Here is a 26,880-nt window from a genome sequence, read left to right as displayed (position 1 = left end):
TTTTGAATACTAAAGTCCTTTATTCAACAACACAGAAATTTCACAAAAACAACTTTACTGGGCAAATTGAATGTGATTTTTTTTACTTTTTTTTTTTTTTTTACAGTTTTGTACATGCCCCATAAGTAATTTTCTTTAATAAATACACTGTTTTCCAAAACCGTTTTTTAAATAATTGCACAAGCATACATACACCTTACACAAATATCTATTAGAAAATTTAATAGATAACTGCACAGTTCAGAAGAGGAGAACACTGTGAAAGGAGTACATTTTGTGGCCCATGTTCCTGAAATATCTGTTTTGCAATTGTGAAAATGGAATCCCTCCTAATATAGTAGCTGTCTTTTATTCACTAGGAATACAGATCTCAGTGTGAAATGCCAAATTTAATAAAAAAACTTCTGAAACATTTAGCTGTTACATGAGAACCAACTGTTTGATATCACTGTGAATCTAACCATGATCAAAGACCCACTACAGCTTTTTGCTGAACATATTTGACCCTGAATAGTGTGTTCATTTAACTGCTTTCCTTTTTTTCATTATTTGATTACAGATACTTATCAGCTTAAAGACTTTACATGCTTTAGCATTAATTGCACAACTTACCTATCAGGGTTTCTGATTAAAAGGAAGAGAATATTCCTTTCTTTTAGTGATTGCTTGATATTAATTCATAATAAGTCCACCATCTCTCACTCTCTATAAATGTGTTTAGAAGAAGGAAATTGAGTGTTGGGAATTAAGCAACCAGGAGACATTTTTATATACTCCTACAGTGGGGGAAGACTTCTTATTTTCTTTCCCAAGGATGGATACATTTCTACTTTGAATCTGACTCCACTTGTAGACAGACAGGCAGAGTCCATCAGAAAGCCACTTTGGTCTGAAGGCTTAGTGAGAGGTTTGCATTAATGATGTTCTTCGTGATGTTATGGTGCTGAGTGACAACTGAAAAGGAAATTGGCTCACTGCACTATGTATCAATGCCTCAAGTATTTACCATGCTCTCCCCAAATGCTGGCAGATTATGGCATCTCTCTATCCACGCCTAGGGAGGACAAGATCCTGTGTGCGTAGACCACTCTTACAAAGTTTTTATTCAGTTTATGTGATATATAATTATTAAGTTGGGTATAGCTGTCCACACAATCTACATTCTGAATTTTCTTGACAGTGAATATAAAACATACAGTGAGGAATATTTAAAAGTTACATTTCATTGGTATTTTAAAATCATGAAAAATGTAAACCTTCAAATCACTGCCTTAGGTTTATAATTATAAGCTTTACAAGTTCTCAGTACATGGACATATGAGGAAGAAAACTACAAAAAGGCCAGAAGAGTCATCTCTTTCTTCAACATCACCAATGAGAACTTTATATGCACCCTACATTATATAAATGGAGTTTAACCAAAAACATTAAAAAGTGGGTGGTATAAAAGAACAATATCAAGAATAAAAAGCGTAAGAGAATTAATGAAAAGCTACACTTTCTCATTTCAGTAATCAACAAATTTTCTTTCATTAAAAAAATGAATTGACATGTAAAACACCACAGTTTACAATATACAGATTCATTAGTTCTTTTAGAAAGCAAACAAACAAAAGCACAGCAAGACATGCACCACTAGAATGTATTTTAGACTCTCAGTATACTTCTATGAGATCTTTATGTTATTGTATGCCTAATATAGCCTGAATAGAAGTTTGTTTCACTTCTGTAATAACAATCATCATTTTCCAAAGAGCAAGGCAAGCTTATCATTCAAGTGTGAAAGTAAGTTTTCACTTACTTGTAATTAATTAGCAAATTGGTAAACAAAAAAACAAAAAATAAAATAATGGAAAAAGAAAGAAAAAAAAAAACTCATACAGCTCTCATTGGTCCCAGAGCAGAAGCTGAAATTCTAACTAGATAGAAACCCTCAAAGAAATATACATCAAGTAGAAAGCTATCTCAAAATTAATACAGTATACAGCACATTTTAGCTTATAATCATTTAATTCTCATCTCTAAACATGGATGGGTGTAATACATCATGAGTTTTTCTTGAAAACGCTTGTTGACCATAACTGTGGACCATGTATTCATACTCTATGTGAGGTAAGTCACACTTGATTTTCAAATTGGCATGTGTGCATGCTTTGTCCACCCTCCCCCAGTACTTTCACCATGAAATACTTTCTGCTTTTTAAAAAATCTTTTCTGTCTTATATCCCATTGAAATCTACAACTAAATTTTTAAAAATATTCACTTACTAGTCTTTCCTAATCTTTACAGCTTCTTTCATTGTACCATACCCTTTCTCTTCTCAAATTATCTTTCTTCTTGTGATTTACTTTGCTAACATTTTTCAGCAAGCTAATGGATTTAGTGGGTTAAATAAACTGGCTAGTGGACAAAGAACAAAAAGTTGCAGTAAGTAACTTTGATACTCCACATATTTTTGCTAAACCCTGTTCTACTCCTGAAACTGAAAATAGTCTTTATAATTGGGACAAACAAAAATAAAATGAAATGTAAATATTTGTCTTGATGGGACGGCCTTAAGAACCCTGACTGTGGTAAGAAAACCAACTCCAACATGAAAAGGTAGCACAGGTTCTATGAAGCATTAGATCTTTTGTGTGTCAGTTGTGGGGGGAGGGGTATGTCATGCATTTATGAAATTCCAGAGACTGTAGCCCTGCCTTCTCAGGAATGAAAGCATCAAGTGACAAGAATGGAAATGGCAGCAATGGAGCATTTTACTGAGGGACCAGGGGAAGACCACTAGTCCAACTGGGTGGCTATTAGAAAAGAAAATAAAAAGAGATAAAATGCCTCACTTTTATGAATATGTTTAATTCTTTGTAAATTAAAAATATATCAAGCCCTGCCTCAAGGCAGAAGCCCTCAACATATTCAAGTGTTAAAACTACCCATTTAATATCATACATGAAGTTAAAACATTGGGGTAGTTTTTATTAAGATTTTTTCCTACAGAAAAAATAAGAAAAAAATTAAGAAACAATAAAACGTATACAGCCCATGTTGGGCTGGGGAAAAAAGTCAGTTATAAATTTTCCCCTCCTAAGATATGATACTTTATTCTTTAGCCTAAAAAACACTGTTTTTATAAAAAAAAAATTATACAACTGATTCTGCATTTTCCAACTACTCTGAGTACTCTGCCTTACAGTGCAACCCAAGACAAGTCAACTACACTAAGTATTTGGGAGGTATACCCTTCTGTACAGCTCGTTTGTAAGCAATGCAAGTGCATAACCACTACTCTAATACAGTGCTCAAAAGATTAATTGAAACTTTCATAACATCTTCCCCTCCTATAACAATAAAACTGAAGGTAATTGGTGGATGCGCCATAATCTTTTCATCTTGTAAAACTTGGCATCAAGTCTCTACGGAAAGATGCATGGCAAAATGGTGCCAGTGCTGTTGCTGCTTCTAAACCACTGGCAAAAAATAGTTAAAGCTAAAATTTATTGCTCCAGATTTAACTTGCAGAACCATACTGTTGTGTACAAACTGTTAATCTCCATAGATGCTCAGACATGATTGTCTCCTTGTGTCTAAACACACAAAATACAAGCTGCTATCTGTACAGTTTACAGTACTGAAACACATAGATTTGAAAATGAAGTATAGATATGTACTTTGCAAAGATACATGATTTTACAGCAGGGGTTTACCCAAACTTATTTTTTACAGCCACTTTCAAAATAGACAACAACTTCACTACTATAGCTAAATTACATCAAAGAAAGAATCAGCGTATTGAAAGTAAATAGACTGGCCAATTCTCCAAGCTCCCACATTATTTTTATGTCTTTTTTCTTTTCTTTTCCTCTTTTTTTTTTTTTGAAGAAACCCCTATATGTAAAATGAAAATAATTTCTGGATATTTTCTTCAGTGGTGGACTAAGCAGTTTCTTAAAACAAGACATTAGTTTGCCCTTCATTTTCAAATGCCTTGAAAATAAGATCTACTACTGCTTTAAAAGAACCATCGGAATGCTTCAGCGCTGGGAACAGGTGTTCTCTATAAAAAAAGAGCAAGAAAACAAGTTAAGCTTTCTTTCTATGCCAATATAAAATTAGATTTTTCTCCTTTACACTTCAGCAATATTTTTAGTTACCAATATACAACATAATGACTTGTATATTTCAACATTTAATAAAAAGAAGAATTGCTCAATCTTAGAACATGACAATAATCAGAATATTGAATTTAATGCTAACTTGCTGAATATACTGATTAAAACACATTGGTTTAAAAATATAGGAAATGCAGCCTGAAACACGTATAGGAAGCAGAATAAAGGTAAAGTTCAACCTCTTAACCAATATTAGGAAGACCAGTCAGCACAGGTACTTAAAATCTATATCTGCCTTGCAGAATGCCTACATCATTTTGAGTGGATCATCTTACCGTCAGGATAACATACACAAAGAAGGCACAATCACATAATGAAGAAAGAAATGATTCACTTTTGCTGGTTAGCTTTCTACATTAGCCCTTTCTCATGATAGATATTTATTTTGTATTTCTGTATTTCTAAAGACACAATCAGCTATGCACATGGTCTCAAACATGAGTGAGACATATAAGCATTCTACGCATTTTAAAATGACTGTGATTGAATTACTCTGCCGCTAACCACCCTACCAAAAATGCAATCAAAAACTGAAACTGAAATTTAAGCCACCGTTTTATGTATAAAAATCACAATATATACATACATATCCAATTATGTAAAGCTGATGTTCAAAATTCAGTTAAGTAATTTATTCTGAAGATTTTCTCAAATGGCAGAATAATAACAAGTATCAATATTACCTGCAACACTTATCAATCATTAAATCCTAAACATATTTTATAGGCTAGTGAGAACTATGCTGATAAAATACATCACTGTTTCAAAGTGAGTTTGTATTTTCAACAAATATATATATAAAGTAAATTGATTACTAACCAATGATATTCAATGAAGCATAACTACCCTATGGAATTGTAAACATACTATAAATGGTTTCTCCAAAGAAGTATCAAGCTAGCACCAAAGTGTAAGCAACCATTTTAACAAAAAGCTTACAGTTACTACGAGGTTTTCTTGTTAGGTAAATGGTAGTTAAGCTTGAATTTTCTATGTACATTAACATCCAATAACTCCTCATGCCATATCCTTCCTTAAAATGTATTCTAATGATATACATAAAACAATCACATGAATATACAGTGAAGGTATGCAAGAAACAACAAGCTAAGAATACATTCTCCTGTAAAAGAAAGTTGACTTTATTCCTTAGACTAGCCCAACAAGCCTGTATAAATCGTAAGATGGCTGCTAAGGATAAATAAGTATATAAATTGATGTGTTGAATGTAAGTGCCAATATATTTACTAGGTAAACAAAAACACATGAACACATACATACACAAACATTCCTTGTAATGCATCTTAAAACATTGTTAATAGCACGTGATTTTGGGATTTCAGAAAATAAACACAAAATTCTACTAAAAACCCTCTAATAATTGAAGTTAGCTTTTATTTACTTTCTCACACGTGTTATTTGGTTGACATTGTCCTATTGTAATTATGTCATCTAATAATAAAAGTATTAATTGATTAGGATGTCAATTAGAAATCAATAAAATAAATATTTGGGAAAGCAAACCTGCTTTTCACTATCCGTACTAAAATAATTTTTTAAAAGACTGTCCTCACCACAAACACAATAAATTTCAAAATGACTGTGTTGAGAACAAATCATTGATAAATGACTATCTTCCTACTCCAAGTTTGCATATACGTATACAGAACAAAAACTACCTGAGCAGCGCTTTCTAAAAGCACGAACAAAAAAGTTCACTATTCTCATGGAAATTGTACTGATCTCATTAACATGTATGCCTTACTCTTGATGGTTTCGTCGGTTTTCTCCTTTCCAGCTCACTATGCATACCTGAATCTCTATCATTTGATTTAGTTGGTGAGAAAAACCCCTTTACTACTTTCTAAAGTTAACTTTTGGATAAATGTAATAATTATATGCTTTGATTACATTAATTTAATCATTATTAAGAAGCTATATGAAGTAATAAGAAATAGAACATGCCCATTCTAATATTCATGCTTTATACACACAGAAAAGCAATAAATGAAAACTTAAAAGTTTACACCAGATGCTAACTTACTGGCTGATGCCAACTAAGAATACATTTTATATAAGTATGCACACTTATATAAATGTAGTCATTTCTAACGAGATAAGTTAGATCCAAGCATATTCATGCAATTATAGATCTATGGTTACAGATTCACATATGAAAAATAAACATGTGCATATATATTCATATATATTCACATTTATGTGTATATGTATGACACAGAGATGCCAACTTACTCTCAGATGCCAACTGGAAACAAGATTATAAATATATACTTATGTAATCTTGTATCTTGATAAACATATATGTTTACGAAGATAAACAGCAAAAATATATGAAGTACATTTTTTAAATGAGATGAAGTCCTTATGTCTTAGATATACTTTTAAATCTCTTTTCCAATTCTCACTCTTCCTGTGCCCCTTTCAGCTACTCAATTTTATTTGCAACATTTAGAAAAAGCAAGCTTATAAAATGCCACTTAGTGTCAAAGGTCATTGGTGTGGGAAAAAAAGATAATCACTTCTCAAAACCTGTTAGCAGTAAAAATTAATTAAACAATGCAAACACAAGAAAAGCAGAACAAAGGTTTTCTACACTTACTTGATATTACTGTGCATCGTGATATTACTATGCATACATTGAGACCAGTATGCATCCCCAGATGTAAGAATATGGACAGTTTATTGCAGGAGAAGTGAGAAGGTAAGCAGGGAAGCCTCTTTTAAAAATTATTTCTTCCTTATATTAAGATCCTTGAGGTCAAGAAGCCTAAAAATGATTAGTTGGGAAATCACCAAATAAAATATGTGAGAAAAATTAGGAAAACTACTGGTGCAGTAATTAGAAAATAATCAAGGCACACACCAGAAATTTGTAGTAAGGTTTCTCTAACAGTTGTATTTCAGGATTTTAAAAGTGTCAAAACTCTTTAGGGTCCTGTAGCCTATCCAAAATAGATGTATATCTAATCTGCTGCCCAATTTTCATCAGGAACAATGGAAATGTACTTTAGGACTGATTGAGTTTGTTTCAGCCAAGCTGAGTGAAGCAACAATGTTTTAATAGAAAAAATATTGAGTTAAACTACAAGTTTCTAACTAAGTTTGTCCTAATTTGAGGACACATATTTTTTCATTCTGTCAACTAATGAGGTTATCCTTGTAAGAAGACTTCTTTTTAAATGGTGCGGGGGCTCAGCACACCAATGTGCGGGATTAAATACCCTGACCAGCTACCTTCGGGTTATATAAATTCAAAGTCCCAGCTAGGGATTCACACTCTTGATGAGATTACAGTGACTTTCTGGATCTCAGTGATGCTTGCAGGGGATCTTTATCCTGAGTGACAGGAAAGCCAGATTCCCCTGAAGAGAAGGGGGTGGGGAGGTAAAGAATAGAATTGAGTTGATTAGCATTGTTTAAGGCAGCATTCACCGTTCATGCAGGTGCAAACACTGACAAACAGCCGTCTTGCTCCCAGGAGGCCTGTGGAGAAACCTGCAGCCCCAGCTCTCTTTCCGGTACTGTTATAAAGCACAGTGTTCCAGAGAATTCACCCCTACACAAACCAGGTACGACACTACCTTCAAGTCTAAAGGAGTCTTCTGTTTCTCCCTAAATTACATTAAAAATAAGGGAATTCCCTTGAATAAAAGAATGATAAAACCTAAGTCCAAGTACATTTTATATTTACTTTTAAAAATAAATTTAAAAATTAATAATGTTCCTGGCAGATATATATATATATATTTCAGTTTGATTTTCATTAAATCAGCATTGATGAAACAATTAAACAACCTAAAATAATAAAGAATACGAAAAGCTTTCACCTTAAGGATTTTAGCATGTTTCTCTTCTCATACCTGTGAAGCAGTCACATGGAAAGTAGTATCTTCAGGTGAAGAATGTATCTACATATTCTTGTTAGAAATATGTCAAGTCTAATAAAACATCAGCTCCTAAGAGCTGAAAATGGGGCATCTCTAACTCTGTACATATGGGGATATGTGGATTGGCCATTCATATCTAGGTACAGTGTGTAAAAACATAGCAATATTTACAAAATTCCACTTAAAATTTTTAATAATGTTAGACCTGAGGTTTTAAAGAGGAAATTAATGATAACTTTTGATGCTGAAATTCACCTTAAATACATACAATTTTAAATTGAGATCATGATTATGAAACTAGAAATGTCTATAACTAAAGTTAAACCTATCTTTCCAATATTTATTCATATACTTTCGAATCTGAAAATTTCAGTGACTCACCTAGGCCTTCAAAATTCTACTGTGAAACAAGATGGCTCTCATGATTTCCAACTGAAGGTCACTATTTGGGGATAGCATTATTTCTATACTAATCAAAAATAATTTCCTGTTTTCCCATTTATTATTAAAGAAACAAAAGTCATGAAATCATTTTATGATTCCCATATAATTGTGAAGCATGCTTTCTTCCCAACCAAACTTAAGGCAATTTCAGGCTGTAGTTAGCCAATACCACCTATTGTATAAACTTTTGAAATATTGTTTTCACTATGAGGAGTCCCACTATAAGTTTCTTAGACTCCTGGGCCTCTAAGGCCTTGATACTGGAAACCTTCACTGTATTCAAGTCTATCATTTCACACTAGACTGCGAAGACCTTAATGAATCATTGAAATTTTGCAGTAGAAAGTATGCGAATAAATATGACAAAACATAATAATGGACCCCATTGTTTGCCTTTAGTTATTCAATTATATAGATTTTGTTTGTGGCTAAATATAAAACTTTCAAACTTTAGAAATTTCCAGATCAACAAATGCAAGAAGGTTCCTTATGGTGAAAAAAACCACCTTTTTTTCTGATTTGGTTCACGAAGAATGCTAAAACATTGTTATATAGGTTCTCGATTATGTTACTAACAAAATTTCAAAATCTACTTGGAGAAAGTGGAAATTGTATTACATATACAGTATTGTGAATGTGAACAAACTGACACAAGTACACAGTAATATGAATCTTTGAATAATTAATAATTATGATATAAAGTAATACCTAGCAAAGGTGAACACCTCCCCCACAAGTTTTTAGCAGAAAGATTTTTCTATATTCCTTTTGTAAATGCTACGTTTTAGAAATCATAGTCTAGTAACTATAATAGAGTTATTAGAAAATACTGGTAAAATATAGGCTAATAATATAAGAGAACTATTAATGATAATCACACAGTCCAATAATTTATTGCTATTATAAACAAAACATTTTATTAATAATATCTAAATTTAAAAATATTTGGAGTAATATAAGTATATACTTATTTCCATTTTTTAAATTACACCTCACTTACTTTTTTCTTCTGCTCTGTTGTAATAAATCCATATTATGTCTGTAATGTATAGCAGATTAATTTTTTTAATAATCCAGATTCATTTATTACATAACTGTATGTCTTTGGTATAATCACACCTTATTTTGGTCTTTATCCAAATATAAATTAAAAACAACTTTCAACATCATCCACTAACTGGAATATTAGACCCCTATTTAAAAAGGGGAAAGCACCAAATAACTAGATAATTTTTATGACATAACTTTTGGAGGCTTTAAATATGATTTTAAGAAACATTCTATATTTTGGTTTCCAAATTGACATTTGTGACCAAGATTTCTCCGATTAATGATGGAGAACTAGAGATGGCCTTTTCATTGATAATCGATTCTCCCTTGGCTGTTGCTCCTGTTGCTCTCTTTGCCTTGCACTCCTACACTGCAACCACCACAGTCACCGTCACCACCGTGACAGCATGATTTTAGACTGTGACAGTGTGACTTTAGAAGGTAAACCTAGCTAACTTCTGAAAATGGAAAGATGACTTTCTACATTATGTTGTAAAGGCACTAAGTCAAGTCCATATGGTGATAAAACCTGTCATGAAGACAGCTGTCCAAAGGAGAATGTGTGTACACAGTGGGAGTGGGTTGGTGGGAGGTAAAATGACAGACAGATTAACACCACGATTCACACTGGTCCCCAGAAGCGACCAAAAAATGTACCCACTTTGGCCAAAGGCCTAATGTAACTACTTTAGTTAAGCAAGTCTCTTGATAATGCTATGTGTATATAATTATATTTCAGTTAAATTTGGTAAAAATACTTCAAACCACATCATTCTAACAAGTAAATGTAGTGTATTATAAGTGGGTACTTCAGTGGTTAAAATGTTCTTACCCATATAAAAATAAAATATAGTACGGTGGTACCATGGTAAGCAATAAGAGGAAAATCTTTCAATAATTCACAAATTTAAAAGGCATTTATCAAAACAATTTTATATATTTAACCTTATGTGTAAGAGAGAATGTGAAAGAAAATTAGAAGTGAAATTAAGATCTAAAAAGTAAAAATTAGGTTAATAAAATCAATACTATACTTTCAAGAATGACTGAAATTATTTTATTTATATATATTCGTATGTTCATATTTCATTTGCATGTATATATATGTATAAATATATATGGTTATAGACTCTAAATAAATATGTGTATATATATATATATGAATATATATGTGTGTATAAAAGTTCAACAATTCAACTTCTTCTCAAGTAATTCCTGTTGAATGCAACAGTATAGCTTTAGGTGAGTTCATTGGTAATTAGCCATTGAAAAACAATGAGCAGCCTTTTCCAGACCAAGTGGTTGGACAATTTTGAAGATCTGGTTAATTTTAAAGCAGTCAGTGAAACTGTATTAACTTTATCCCTTTTTATTGAAGAGAAACATAAATATTCATGTAAAATATTAGAAAATGAGAAGTCACTTAAAAAATCTTAAGAGGTGATGTTTAACCTATCAAAGCTATGATTTGGACACCCTCTAATTTATACGAAAATAAAGTAGTTACATTTAGCCTCCGTAAGCAAATCAATATGGCATATCTCTTTTATTATTATAGTTCTGAGAGCTGATAAATATTTATTTCTTAATTACATAAAAGTGAAAATAAGTTTAATAGAAAATTTCCTGTTAGGCTAAGTCAAGTAGCATTTTGGATGTAGTCACTGAACTTCATGTGGCTCAGAATCTGTTATGAACTATCCAACCACTGAGAGAGACTCAGCCTAAAATTCACAGCATGTTTTATGTTTATGAACTACTGAGAGGAATTTAGAAAACATTAAGTCTAAATATTTTGGTCAACTAGATGCTATCACCAAAATAATTTACTTTGATTAAAACTATAGTTCTAATAATAAAATGTAGCTTTTGTTGTCCCTCCCTCTCTCCCTCCTTCTTTTCCCCCTCCCTCCCTCCCTTCCTCCTTCCGTCCTTCCTTCCTTCCCTCTCTCCCTCTCTCCCTTTATTCCTTCCTTTCAATTGTCATCATATGGAATGCTCAAATTAACAATCACTCTGACTTTGACTTTTGGTCTTTTCTCTTAATTCTCCTTTAAAATAATAAAATTGAAAAGTATACGGTCAATAATTAATTTAATTTTTATCAAGCCTTTACGTTTCTTAACTGTTCAGAAATATACTTTGGTTCATCTACTTCCATCAAGAAGATAAATACTATTAAGCATTTTCCACTACCATAACATCATGGTAGGCATTTGCTTTTGTGCTAGAACAAATTCTCAAGTATTTAGATTCTAATTTCTCCTCAGGAAGTTTTCATGAACTACCTCTTTTTCTATAAGTATCATGTGCTCCATCCAGAGTATATAAATCTATATACTCAGTAGAACATAGCCACATTCAGATAGTCAACTAAGTAGCAAAGTAAATTAATAAGTGTTCCACCATAGGATTTATAAGATGTAGTGATTGATATCCTTCTCATCATCATTTTTCAGTAGCCTTTTTTATATGCACAATTCTGTATTTTCTCAGAAATTCTCCGTATGATTACTTAAAAAGTACACTGACATTTTGTACCATCAGTTCATTATAGGGGTTGGATAGCCTTGAGCTCCCTAAACACTATCATTTCGAGCATTGGTTTTCCCATCTTGGCCTTTCTATGTTTCTAATTGCAGATTGCAGACTTGAGAATTACTTTTCAAAATATTTTTTTTTAAAAAACCATAAACATACTTAGTTTTCCTGAAACTAGTTTTTCCACCATGGTAAATGAAAAAAAAAAAAAAAATGCTTACTTGTTCTAGTGGATCTAAACCCAGACCCATGACACCTTTCCCTAAATTCTGAGACATTAACTATTGCTTCCCATTTCTTATTGAAACCAGACTCAAGATGACCTTAAGTATGCCATTTCTTTTTGCCAATATGCCCCTTTCTGATTTCCCTTAAACAGCAGCAATTCTGTAACCTTTCTGTATTTCCTTCCTCTCTTCCTTGCTTTTATCTTCCCTCCCTCCCTCCCTTCCTTCCTTCCATCCTTTCTTCCTTCCTTCCCTTCTTACTTTCTTCCAATATAATCTTTTCTCTTATTCAGGTAAAACAAAGGTTTCCAGCAGTCTGTAAAATATGCCTTGAAATAAAACAGAAAATATAATACTACGGAATCACATGAGGTAGCAAGGCAGAGATCATATTAGTCTGTGTTACTTATCTAGATGTGGAGAACTAAACCAAGGATGAGTCAAGGAATCCTAAGGCTTTTAAATAGGTGTGAGATTGATTCCAGAATTTTCTAAAATTTCAATGTTAGTTTAAATGTGGCCATTTGTCCATTTCTTGGGCTGAAAATTAAAAATATAAATAGGGAGGCCGGGTGTTGTGGCTCACGCCTATAATGCCAGCACTGTGGGAGGCTGGGGTGGGTGGATTACATGAGGTCAGGAGTTCTAGACCAGCCTGGCCAACATGGTGAAACCACATCTCTACTAAAGAAAATACAAAAATTAGCGAGGCATCATGGCGCATGCCTGTAATCCCAGCTGCTTGGGAGGCTGAGGCATGAGAATAGCTTGAATGCAGGAAGTAGAGGTTGCAATGAGCTGAGATCATGCTACTGCACTCCAGACTGGCCAACAGACCAAGACCCTGTCTCAAGGGAAAAAAGAAAAAAAAATATATATATATATATATGGAACTAAGTACCTTGGATGAAGGACTAAGACCCAGAGCTAGAGAATTACATGAGTATTGTAAAAAGAGCAGGAATAAAGAACATTTAGGGTTCTTTAAACCAGGATTTGCGTGTGTGTATATATGCACTTACATATATATTGGTATATACGTATGTATGTATACATGGAACTTAAGTCTTGGAAGATAACAGTTCCACCTAAACATCTGTTAAATTGAATTGAATTTATCAAGGGTTTACTATGTGCTAATTAATACCATATATTCATGAATAGACAGCATAGATATAGACCTGCCTGGAATAAGTAAAAATACACTATTTGTAGAAACATTTCAATTTTACTCTTTATCTTGTTAACATTGTTCAAATATAATTTCTTTCCTCACTACAGACTTGTTCAATAGTGATGTTGCTGTTGCTAGATTAATGTTTTTCAAATTTGACTGCAACTAAAAGTTATAAATACATTTTACATAGCAACTCAGCACATACATACACATACATTTCTTTAAGTGTACATAACTGAAACAGAAGTTGAACAATACTTGCTATTACTACATGTGATAAACTCATATATTTTCTGCTCCATTTTATTCTAATCTACTTTCTAAAAAATCATGACGGTAAGTTAAAACACTAGTTTCATGGACCACCAACATACTGTCACCTGTAGTTTGATAAACACACCTCCATACTATACAAAAATGAATTCATGTGAAAAGAATCATATGAGGAAAATCTAAAACCACTCCACTTCATAAAGAATTTAACTCTACATATAGCAGCATTACAAAGAAGAGCTAACGTATTTCTCTTTCAATGGAAATAAGCCAAAGTTCTCTCTTCCTTTTCATGGACTAAAGGTAGAGCACACAAAATATTTCATGTTTAATGGAAGACTCCACAACTTTTCACTTCTTATACACCTACATATGACTGTTAATTTTATCCTTTTTTTCTTATCTTCACTTCATTAATATCACCACTTATCTAATTTAATCTATTAAAAAGAAGCATTGCCAATAGAGAAGTTATTCCCAAGCATAGTTATTTTTCTACCATTGATTCACCAACACTAGTTCTCGCCACTTCCACACGATTAAATTTATATGGTCTTCTGTTCACTTAAAAATGTATTTAATCTTGTTTCATTCTCTAAATTCTGGAGAAAATATATCTATCTTCTCTGGCATTTGCCAGATTTGCTGAAATAGACAGAAATGTCCATAATTTTTCCTAATCTACAAACATATATCCCTTTCTCTTTTCATCCAACTTGATCCCTATCATTACAGTATTATCAATAATCCAGTTGTGGTTTGGTGTGGGTTGTTTTGTTTCTGTCTTTTAGTCTTTGGGCAAGAAGCAGCACTCTCAGCACCGTCTTTCCCATAGTCTGACACTTTACTTTCTCAAGAATGTTTTCTAAAATATGAATTTTAATGCAGAAGAGACACAAATGGGATACCATTTTCCACCCATCTTGGAAGTATTCTCTTTTAGTTACACTTTGGAATTATTCTACCAAATGTTTCAAATGCATAAGTAAAAATAATAACATCAGCTATAACACAATCTGTTTTTCCTTATCTCTAATTCATCTGCCACTCCACTCAAGCCTCAGCTCTGACTCTCAAACCAAAAGTATTGAGTCAAGTCATTAAAAAAAAAATTATCTTTCTTTTTAAAAAATATTTTCCATCATCTAAAAAGCTTTTATAACAGCTGAAGCAAAGCATACATCCATAATTCCATCTTGTCAAAGTTCTTTCTATACACTGCATTGGATTCTGGCTTAAATATTCCTTTCTCCTTTGTTTCTCATCTTTCTTGGTTAGCATGACAAATCTTTTAGGGCTTATCACTCTTTTCCCCCAGAAAAACACCAGCTATTCCGATTAATGCTTAATAACTGTCTTCATTCTTAAAAATATTCTGTTTTAGTAAAAAACAGAAAAACTTCATATAGCTACTTCACTTTTTATGTAAAAATGAATAACTACCTGTTTTATTTCCTATGTACACTCATATGTATATTTTTTCAAATTTTCCAAATTTGTTAAATATGTTCACTTTCCAGTATTTGTTACATATATTTTCCAACTGGAATTCATTTCTTTCTTATAATTATTATCTTGACCTCACAAATTCACATTTAGAATATCTCTATGTCTTGGAAAAAAAAAGTCAAATAAAAGTATTGGGTTAGTAACGTGACACATACACACACACACACATCTATCAAAATATATAAAAATTAATAGTGGTGATATGTCTGTGGCAAGGAAGGAGAAAGAACACTAAATAATTGAAATTGGCTCACCACATTGACTGACTTCACTGGGTAATATGCTCAGTTTCCTAAGACATTTGACAATGCAAGTATAGGAACAAGGAAACATGTTTAATTAGATTGATCTCTTTCCAAGTAAACTCAAGCCATATCTTTGCCAACTGGGTAATTAAAACAAATATTCAAAAACCACATACCACGAATAGACATCAGGGCTTTAATGTCTGAAAACTATAAGTAATCTATTGGTTTGTTATCTATAAATACAGTTGCCTTATCCTCCATTTTTATTGATGGTTTTAAAATTGGACTGAGAAATTATATAGCATCTTTTAGTTTGCCAACAACATTAAACTACATATAATATTAAAATGTTATAAGGTAGGTTGATATTACTTTCATCTTATTGATGAGGAAATAAAGTTCAGAGAAGTTATGCTGATGTACCTAACATTGTTCAACTGTTAAGTTACTTGATACTAGTGGCTCTTTTCACAATTTCTTACCTATGTGGCCACATGGACCACATATAATTTTAAATAAAAAGAAATTAAAATCTAGGAGCTTAGTAGCATATTTCCTGAATATAATTTATATCGTTTTATATAAACCAAAGAAACACATCTTGAATATGAGGTCTTTGAAAAAGTAATTGCTTGCTTTGCCACAATCTCTTTAGTAAAAAATGTAGTGGGAAATAAATGGGTTAAAGATTAAGAAAGAAGAAACCAAAAAATTCAGCAGGCTTGATTTCATACCTAGCTATGGCTTCTTATGCTCTTAAAATAAATTAAGAGAAAGCCCAGAAGTTTCACAGAAGAAAAAATATTTCTCATAATGTTTTAGAGTAGAAGTTAACAAGCCTGCTGGGATCCTTTTAGCCCCTGCAGAGCTAAGTCTTCAACATTATTAAATGGCTGTCGCATCTGAAGTATGGTATAACATAACTCAATAAACAACAGAAAACATATGATGCTGAATGGAGGGAGGCTTTTCGATTACTCTGCAGAATAATTCAATTTCAGGACAGGTGTTTGCATGTGATGGAACAAGATATGACTCAAGGATAAAATCACCCTTGTGCCCCTCCCCTAATATTTTGAAAATCCTAAGAATAATAGCAAAATGCTAGACTTAAAAGTATGTTAAAATGGGCAGAAACACTGAAGCACAAATGAAGGAACAAAATTACACATGCACAAAATTCTCAAAATTTACATGGATTACAAAAAATATATACTTTCTTGAAAACAAGTTTTTATAAAAGATGATGTTTCCTAGAATGTCCTACTTCCCCAGCTAAGATCATCTGACATTTTGATCAGTGACAAAAAGTCACATTACTAATAAAATTTAGATTTTATTTTCAGTTCATTTTTGCTTTTTTACAAACTAATCTGGGAATATGAGAGAAACTATAAAAGAATTAGTCCTTTCTCCAATTTGTATATTTACATGGGCTTTTAAATAAATCTTGAATTTAACTTACGACTTTAACTAGATATTTCTATATGACAAATGCAAGAGTTTATTTTTGGTATTTTGCATAATGGGAGTAAAATAAATTTAAGAAATTAAAGCATATGCACTCATATTGAATAGTAGGACATTATGTCAAGCTTTTTCAGAGCAAATTAAAGTAAAATGTTTTCTGCATATTCAGACAATCTGACCAGTTGAGGTTGAGCAGTAAATTCTTTTTTTCTTTTTTGAGACGGAGTCTCGCTCTGTCACCCAGGCTGGAGTGCAGTGGCGCGATCTCGGCTCACTGCAAGCTCTGTCTTCCGGGTTCACGCCATTCTCCTGCCTCAGCCTCTCCGAGTAGGACTACAGGCGCCCGCCACCACGCCCGGCTAATTTTTTTGTATTTTTAGTAGAGACGGGGTTTCACCGTGGTCTCGATCTCCTGACCTCGTGATCCGCGCGCCTCGGCCTCCCAAAGTGCTGGGATTACAAGCGTGAGCCACCGCGCCCGGCCTGTAAATTCTAAGAGCACCAACAATTTTAGAAGACTTTCTTAAAAGCACACTTTCAACCTATGCCTGAGAAATACTCAAAGAGTATAATGTTTAACTTTGTATCCAGAAAGATACTTTGTATCCAGAATATTCCAACAATGTTTCCACCCCACCATGGATCTTCAGTCTGGAACCTGTTAAACAATGTTCCAACCGGAGCGAATATGGATCAAATCCTGTTCTTTATGCATACTTTTCAATTTTCAGTCTTACAGGCTATTTTATTAAATTGTTCTGTACTTATCAATCTATAAGTCTGACTATGCAAAACTTAACTATTAATTCAGAAAAGTAGATGACTGAGACTAAACAAAATATAGAGAAATACTTCAGTAATCAATTATTTAAGAACTTGAAAAGCCACACAACTTTTATTTCTTTCATCACTAGATACACTTTTCAGAAACCTAAAGTTTATTTTTTTAATTTGCTCTTATATGCCTTGTGTTTCCTTGCTTACATTTTGTTTGATGACGGTTGAATTTCAAACATTCTTATAGCATAATTTACAAATGAATTTTAATTACTTTATTTTACTATTCCTAATTGCCATCTAAAACATGGCTTAGAATTTACATGATGGTTGGATGGGTGAGGGTACTGTTTTCATTTAGGAAGTATTAAAAATGTACGTACGCTTTGTAAGTTTTTAAACTGACAGTTAAAATTACATGTATTTACTGTGGGTACCACATGATATTTTGAAGTATATAAAAAACAACTTTAACTCCCTTGTATTAAATCCAGTGATGGAAAAATAATCTCATTGAACTTGTATTACAGTTTGATGCCTTGGCCACAAATTCATTTGTGGCTTTAGTCAAAGATAAAATTTTCCAAGCTTTTTCCTTATTATTTATAAAATTGAGGTGCTTTTTCCTACATTATTTATATGTTACATTCTAATGTTAATATACTATCATTTTGTTTAAATTTTATTGAAAAATTTCCTCTTTCCCTTTCATACTCACTTATATATTTGCATTTTTTGGTTAAAATAAAAATATTTTTCTACTGGTAAGTTTCTTATTCTTGAGATGAAAAATTGAAAACTCATTTCTTAAAAATTATGACATAAAAGAAAAACTGGTGGATGTTTCCATTTAAGACACAAAACATTTGCATTTTATCCACAGATTTTTTTTAAGACACCAAACCTCAGAAATGTATATGTTCAATTATTGACTTATTTTATTAACTAAAAGCTCTTAGTTTGAGTGACACACCTATTTTACATCTGGTCTGCAAGTTAATTTCCTCAGGAGGCAGGTGCCACCTTCCTGCACTCATTACAGATGGTGCTTTGTCCAGAGTTTTACAATTGCCATTTATGGTTGGGGCTCTTAGAACTTAACAGCATATACAATATGTCCCTCCTCCCCTATTACACTCTTCTGAAGTAAGTTATCAAGTTTGAGACAGCATTTGAATTTTTTTCTGCCAACCCCCTTAGAAGCTCAACCTAACTTGTGGAAAAATTACTGTTGGCCTGTACATTTGGCAGATAGATTTTTAAGAGATAAAAGAAAGGAAAGAAAAAAAATGGAACCATCCTTCTTCCTGACTTTCCAGTTTCTCAATGTCTTCACTATAACCTGCCCTCTCTAGTTTCTTCTCCAGCTCAAGGAAAGTTTCAGTGGTGGCAGTGTGAAACTTACTGCAAAGAGAGCCAAGAGTGGGGGAAGGGAAACCTCCTGAGGCACTGCTTACTAATGTAATTCCATAAATCAACTAATGGGAGAGACACCAGATCTGTGTGGTCTCTAATGCTGTCCCACAGAGATCAATCATGTCACCTGAACAATGTTCAGAGACTAAGAGGCTGGGGTTGCCCATGGAACAATTTTATCCCTTGAGCCATATCAGATTGGGATATTTTTAAAAGTTAGAAGTTATATTCGAAATGTAACTGTTGTGAATATAAATACTGAAGGATTATCTTTGCAAGAGACAAAGTGTTATCATGTAACTTATCATAAGGATCTCCTATATGACCACGTTTATTAAAACATCGAGGAACTTAATATTTTTCATTTAGGATAGAAATTTTTAAAACAGTTTTTGTCACACAAGGGGCAGAAAGCATTTGTAATGACTGCTTTGAACAATTAGTGGCTATTTTTTTAACAGAGTAATTGACTTAATGAACAGTGGTTATGCAAATACACAGTGCACAGTATAACAGAAAAACTAAATGTTTTGTGTGCATTATCATATCAAATATGATCAAGGGGTGATCTTATAAACACATTTCTAGGGCATCATAAGATGCTCTTAAGGTGAGACTAAGCAGAAAAATAGAAGGCAGTTTTAAAAGGAACACTAGGGAGGAGGCTTTGAAAAAAATCTGGATGAGAGTCCCAGCATATCCATGTGAGTCTGTCTTAATTTCAGTTTTCTCACCCTGAAAAAAAATCTGACTATGTCTCCAGTCTTTGGGATGAGAACAAGTCAAAGGGAAGAGTGGCACATGAGGCTTGAAGTGATAAAGAAGAATATATGTTATTATTATGATCCAGATGTTAATTGTCACCCATAATTCAAAGCCAACAAATATTAGCTATGGAGTTTACATCTGGAACCCACAGGTGATATCCACAATGAGTCCCCAAATCACTGCCCTCAGCCAGGAACCCATCTAATCTCTGAAACATTTTCCCAGAGGAGGATGGACCAAATTTAAGAGAGAAACCAGGTCAGCAGGGGGACTTTTCACCTTCTTGCAATTCGTCTTCCAGCTTTGGTTCAGTCATGTAAGCCCTGTCACTCTGACATGTGCTCAGCTGGTTTCCTACAACCATAACTGTGTATTTGCACATAGGTTTAAGGCAGTCATGATGGCATTGTCTTTTTTAATGATCTAGATAGGATCTTATACAATTTTGAGAAAAAAAAATTTTTATTTCTTTTAGCCAAATAGCATTCCGCTAATAATCTTAGCCTTGAAACACAGCCCATGCTCTGATAGAAGGGGTCTGAAGTTAGTAGAGCACCTTGAGAGTTCAAAGGAAATAATCAGCTTCCTATTCTACCCATACCCCACCTTGTGAAGATTAACAGAATTTTTGTGCATGAGAATTTTTAAAAAGAAGAAAATGTAGTTTTATGGAATTTTGTTATCAAAATGCCTGAGGAATTTAAATATCACAAGCTTGTAGGAAAAGCATCAAATAAAAAAATTACACCAGCATAGAAACTTGTGCAGAAAACCTATTGGTACTCATATCAAACTCCTCCAGGGTAATTATGTACTAAATAAATCAGAATTATTCAGTTACTACATATCTTAAATTGGGATGCAAGTAGTGCCATGAGTCTAGCTAAAGATGAGGCCTAACAGCAGAACCAAATTTATAATTCTAGATACTACATTTCAAGAGGAAAAATAAAAGCCATGTTGTCCTTATCAACTGGGAATAGAGAATTTCAGTATCAACTGAATTTTAATTTCCCATAGCCCTTAGAAGTTACAATAAATTAATCCGGAAAAGAAGATTCAAAAGCTATTATTTGCCACCTAAGAAAATACATGGACCTGCACTATAGTTGCTATTACCTTTGCACAAAGAAAGTTGCCAAAGAAAATGTAATAAACCATCCAGGAGTAAAGTTAAACTTTTCAAAAAGAGCTGATTTATCTTATAAAGAAGAATAAATGCAATATTTTGATGAAACTGATCATACCCAACAATGACATCAACATAATTCTGATATTTTTAGAATCCTAGAGGGCTATCTAGTTTGATTTACGCAATTAAAGGTTAAAAAAAAAAAAAACTGTATCTTCTTTGTGTTCAAACCTGTACCAAAGATCTTTAACCCTTCTCTTTATTCTTTTAAAGACTGCTTCCTAGTTCATAAACTCCTCTAAGCAGTACTCACAATTTTTAAAAGAATGTACAGATAACCCTAAGATAACTTGTGACAGCCACTCTCATCCTGCAATTCACTCCCCAGAATGTTAAAATGTTAAAGCACAGAATGCTAAACCCACCACCTACAGTCTCATGTATACATGAACATCTAATTATCTACCCTGTAAATTTTATCAAGAGACTAACTATAACTACTTGTCCAGATTTCTTTGTTTAATATACCACCGAAGTCATTTACCTGTGATTTTTCATTTTTCCCCATTTTTGTTTTGATCAGGACATAATACAAAATTTTTATCAAACGTATCAATCTCTGTATTTAGCATAATTCATAACCTAATTTAACAATTACTTTAGTGAGCATCTGTACAATATCTGTTTTAAAGACCTATAGGTAAAAGAAACTATTATTGACCATATAAGGTATCAACCAAAACTGTGCTTGGTGTATACACCAACTTTGTAACCACAAAATGGTTACTTTGTCCAATGCAGAGCCCAAGGGAAATACTTTTTTTGTAACTGAGTTTTAGAAATTATTCATTCTAAAACTATATAAAATAATTTTTAAACAAAATCACTCTTATCTGCCCTGAAATTAACTAATTGTATCCCTTTATTCTAAGTCACATCTCCTTAAAATTTGCAGGTGGAAATCCGCTTTCTACAGTTTCAGCTTTCTCCAAAAATATCAGTTATGCAGAAAATAAAATAGGAAACAAACATTCTGCCTTGATGAGTAGAAAAACGATTCTAGAAGAGGGTAGGAAATCCCCTTCTGAATCCAGGTGCTTCAACTTCGATGAATACTGTTGTGTGGTTTGTTACCGTTTTTTCAATGAGAACGGGCTTGTGTGCCACAAACTGTGTCCTCACTGTTATAAATGGGCCACTAACTTAGCCAGTAAACTTGTATAGGATGTGATGTGTCCAGTCCTTTGGGCAAGATGCCCCACCCTTTTTAATGAGGAGGAGGGGGCATTTTAAACCACCAAGGGAAAACATTGAGCATATTGAATGTGAAACTTCTGATTCTTCAAACCAATTACATTATTTTTCCCCCAGGGATAAAAAGGAGGGCACTCTCTCTATCAGAAGGGCGGTGTCACGTGAAGCGCAGCTGGGGCGGGTGGTGGAGAGGCCAAGCCTTTCGCAAACCACCTACAACTCTTACCAACTGAATGAAGCTTCTGAGAAGGGGTACTGCATCTTGAAGCCAGACAAGAATCCCTGAAGGGGAGAGGGAGTGAGGAGGGAAGGGGGGAGACTGGGAAACAAGAAATCATCTCCTCTGACCTCTAGTGAAGTGCCAGGTTTTTTCTTTAGCTCTTCACATTTTCTAAATTTGCAGATCTGGTGTCCCGTTTTGCGGTTCCTGCAACTGCTGCAGACGCCACAGTTGATGAGCCTCTTGCAGGGCACGCAGACCCCACACCTTTTCCTCTTCTTCTTGGCTGGGTTGGCTCCGCCAGCTCCCCCTGAGGAGGACGAGGAGGAGGAGGAATGATTCTGCGGGCAGTCTGCCAGATTGGCAATTTGAAACGCACTGTCTGTGACGGCTGCTGAGGCTGCTGCGGGGGAGTGAAGGGCTGTCATGACGATGACCCCTGGAGGTAATGAGATGCCCCCTAAAGCCGGGATAGCGGAAAAAGTCCCCACGCGCTCGGGGAGATTCATTATCTCTGCTTCAGCAGCGCCGCATTTGAGCTTGTTCATGCATTCCCCCGCCAAAGGTCTGCAGTGTTCAGGGGATAAGGTGGAGAGGAAATTAGTATTTGCCATTTGCAACGACGGCTCTGGCGGGCAGCCAGCTTTCCCCAGCCTCTGGGAGTCGTTTCGGTGGTGCATGCTGGTCCTGCTGCCGCCGCCGCCGCCGCCGCCGCCACCGCCACCGCCGGCGGGGAGGATCGCCGAGGAGGAGGAGGCGGAGGAGGAGGCGGCGGCAGAGGAGGATTTCCTGCCGCCCCCACCGCCCCCACCCCCGCCCCCGCCCCCGCCGCCGCCGCCGCCCCCACCCCCGCCGCCGCCCCCGCCCCCGCCGCTGCCCCAGAGCATGGCGGTGGCGGCGGCGGCGGTGGCCGCGTTGTCGCAGTTCCAGGGGGACATGCCGATGCGCGCGGCGGCCGCGGCGGCGGCGGCGCTGCTGGGGAAGATGGGGGTGGTGATGCGCGCGATCTTGGCCGCCTGTGGGAAGGCGCCCCCGTTGGTCTTGTAGAAGGAGGTGGCAAAGGAGCGGTAGCGCTCCATTTCCGAGTTGTAATCCACAAGGCTGTTCAGAGCACCCTCGGGCAAGTGGCTTTCCTTGGGCAAGCCCGGGGCCTCCGGGCTCGGCCCGGGCTCCACGCAGACATTGGTGTTCATGGTGCAGGGGGGGAAGAAGGGGTGCAGGGTGGAAGTGGGGACCGCCTGGTCCGACACCTGGGTGGAAAAGGGGGAAAGGTGGGGGGGAGGGAAGGGAGTGATGGTGGTGTTGGGGTGGGGGCCGAGGCAGGTGGGGAAAGTGGGTTCGGGTGGGGAGAGCAAGGTGAGGGCTGCTTTATTCCTCTCTGGGGCTCATTTCCACAGACGGTGAATTCCCAGGCAGCGTCTTCCTTTGCATTATCCTCCAACTGTTACAACTAAAATAAAGAAAGTCATTCCAACGAGCTGCACGAGGAAAAAGATTAAAAATAAATAAACAACCTCCCTCACTAACCCACCGCAGACACTGAAAGCTCCCACATTCTTCCATCAGGTCGTTTGCATAAGAATCATCAAGACGTGACCCCCCCCCAACCCGTCCCCCCCCAACTCTCCCAACCCCCGCTCCCTCCCTCCCCACAGCAACCACAGCTCCTCCCCCCTATTCTTATAACCCTCCTGAGAAAATGTATTAATAGCCAGGATACCCAGGGAAAGAGGGAAGACGGGGGTGACAAACGCCTAAGGAAAAGGGCAATTGGAGTGCTAAAGACATGCAAATCATGGGTGGGAGAGCGATACTACCTATAAGCAGAGGGCATTTAAACATTATGAAATGTGTGAACAAGTGCTGCCTGGGCATGCAAATGCTGTAAAGTAGAAAACAGCAATGGCCCTATGAGGAAAATGAACAGGAAATTAGCAAATGAAGTACTGAGAAAGTCTACAATACATCCGAGTATAAACTGTAAGCAAACACAATACAACTGAGAGCTAAGAGACTGCCCACATACAATCTGAACTAAAGAGGCAGGGAAAAAAGAACTACCAGCTGCCACAGTGTCCTTCTGTGTCTGCGGTCATTAGTTTGAATCCCAGCACAGCTGGCTCTGTTAGGGTCTTAATTCAATGGACCAAGGACAGGTCTCAATTGTACAAGCCATTTGGTGGTGGGTCTTGGTGGGGGTAAGAGGGTGGTGTTCTACTTGATTTTTTTTAAGGTAGAAAATAAAGATAAGCCAGATAATTACATATATACATATTTATTTATATCAGCAATGTCTCAGGTTTTAAACCAAGTGCCTGCAGCCTCTGTAAGAACATTCCTAATCATTCCTAATGGAGATTGCTGTCTCTTCCCAAGACAAGAGAAAAAGCATGGGACTTTTTGAAAAGGATCTCTCACAATCACTAATTTTTACATTGAGTAAAAGTGGGGGGGGAAGCCTTTAAGGTGTTCTTTGTCAGAGAAAAATAACCATCAAAATTATTTTTTAATTTTGCTCTTTTTAAGAGGAAAGTTTAATGTTAACTGGGTATTTGCATTCATCTCCTTGCTTACAGGCAATTATTATGCTTTAGGAAGAGATATTTTAGTTGTTTATTACAGAGGGAGAAGTACATCACAGCCTTTTAAGAAGTAAAGCAAACGCATAAAGTGTATATTCACTTAAAAAACCAGTTTCTTTGTTTCCAGATTTTTTGGCCAGAATATCTTTTTGTGACATCTTTTGAAGCCCATAGATTGGTCTAGAATGCAGAGTTCAGGGAATTCTACATGGGGGCCCAATAGTCTCAGTCTCAAATATTCAGAGTTCAAAATGGTTATCAATTATAGTAATTATGCTTATAATTAGGTTAATGAACCAGTTATGCCCAAACTCCAAGTGCAAAAACTTCAAGACCTGCTGATGAGGTGCTCTAAAAAGAGGGGTTTATGTAAACAAATCCCTATTAGGCAAAGTAAATCAAGATAAGGAACCTCACCCCAGGCTGGATTAGAAGCTTGCAGGCATCTTTCAATCACAGCAAGTCCCTAATCACTCAGGAACCACCTCTGTGGTTTCGCATTAGGGAAAACTGCTCCCTTCTGAGGTCTGAGGGCAATACAAAAGGTGCCCCCAAAATGCTCTTGGCTAAATATTCTTGATGCTTGGAAGGGGTGGGGGAAGACACAGCAAGAATATGCATATAGCTTCAGTTTCTGTGAATCACATTGTAACTGCAAGACCATAATACCTGCTACTCAGTAAAAACTAGTTATGTCAACCATGCATTAGATATCATCACATTGAGTGGAGGGAAAATTTTCAACGTTTTAGTCTTTTGACCTTGTTCCAAATAAAGAAATAATTTAATGTCCCTTTTTTAGAGTCTTAGAGTGGTGTTTCCAAACACAAGCTTTCCTTGCTTTTCTGATTGCCATCACCACCCCTCTTCCTACCTCAAGGTTTAATACCACCAGAAACTGTAGAAAATGATTATGCCCAGTATCCAGGTCATTATTGTTTAATCAATGCATCTCTGGATCATGAAAAAGGTATCTAAGCCACAGCTATTGTTTGGATTTTATTAAAAAACAAAATAAAACACACACAAATAACTATAGTTCTATGCCAAAGCTAAATTAGAGATCCATACTTCATGATCCTGTTTTGCCTTTAAACAATGTGACTTTACATGCCTAATACTGTATGTCTGGTCTACCAGAGACATAGAGATCAAAGGTCATATTTAACATTCAGGAGGAGGGGCGGGTGCAGATTAATTAATAAATTAATACAGCGACGCTTTTTCTTGCTGGAGTCCAGCATTAATAATCTACTTTCACAATCCCAACGGACAGCAAACATTTAAGAGAAAAAAAAGCCAGAGAAAGAGAAAGAACAATCACTTACCAGTCTCTTTTTATTTGGGGAGCCTTAGAATTTGCAGACGCTGCCAGTCTGCCTTTAATTAGTTGCACATCACCCCCTAACACAAAGAAACACAAATCCAGATGTGTCTTGGCAGCTCCCAATTACAACTTTAATACTTGTAAACAAACTGTTGGGGAGGGGGGGATAAATAAATATGCGGATCAAAAAAAATACCTGTAAATGGCTTTTTTTTCTTGTTGCAGAGAGAAGGAGGAGGAGATGGTGTTAGTGGTGGGGGTGGAAGGAGGAGGAGGTGGGGGGAGAGGAAAGAGTCGAGTGTGAGTGTATGTGTGAGAGCGCGGGGCTGTTGTCGGTGGTCTCTCCTCTCCCAGCGCGTTGCTCTCCGTCCGTCTCCAGTCGCTGTGTGC

At 35.5% G+C, this 26,880-nt stretch overlaps 1 protein-coding gene across 2 annotated transcripts; it reads right to left on the bottom strand.

Annotated features, from left to right (window-relative positions):
* Positions 1-26,880, bottom strand: CXXC4 (CXXC finger protein 4). 2 transcript variants are annotated; one of them, XM_058432492.1, is made up of 4 exons: positions 26,687-26,880; positions 26,492-26,567; positions 22,710-24,031; positions 67-4,052 (listed from the first exon to the last, which is right to left on the bottom strand). In XM_058432492.1, exons 3-4 carry the CDS (start codon positions 23,772-23,774, stop codon positions 4,008-4,010), a joined length of 1,110 nt encoding a protein of 369 aa, XP_058288475.1. In that variant the 5' UTR covers positions 23,775-24,031; positions 26,492-26,567; positions 26,687-26,880; the 3' UTR covers positions 67-4,007. The 2 variants fall into 2 exon arrangements, with proteins under 2 accessions (XP_032030571.1, XP_058288475.1); XM_032174680.2 differs by lacking the exon at positions 26,492-26,567 and having other exon boundaries at positions 1-4,052.

This window comes from Hylobates moloch, unplaced genomic scaffold (genome assembly GCF_009828535.3).
Source record: "Hylobates moloch isolate HMO894 unplaced genomic scaffold, HMol_V3 SCAFFOLD_2, whole genome shotgun sequence".
Lineage (NCBI taxonomy): Eukaryota > Metazoa > Chordata > Mammalia > Primates > Hylobatidae > Hylobates > Hylobates moloch.
The sequence above is the reverse complement of the archived record's forward strand: the minus strand, read 5'-3'. Positions and strand labels throughout refer to the sequence as shown.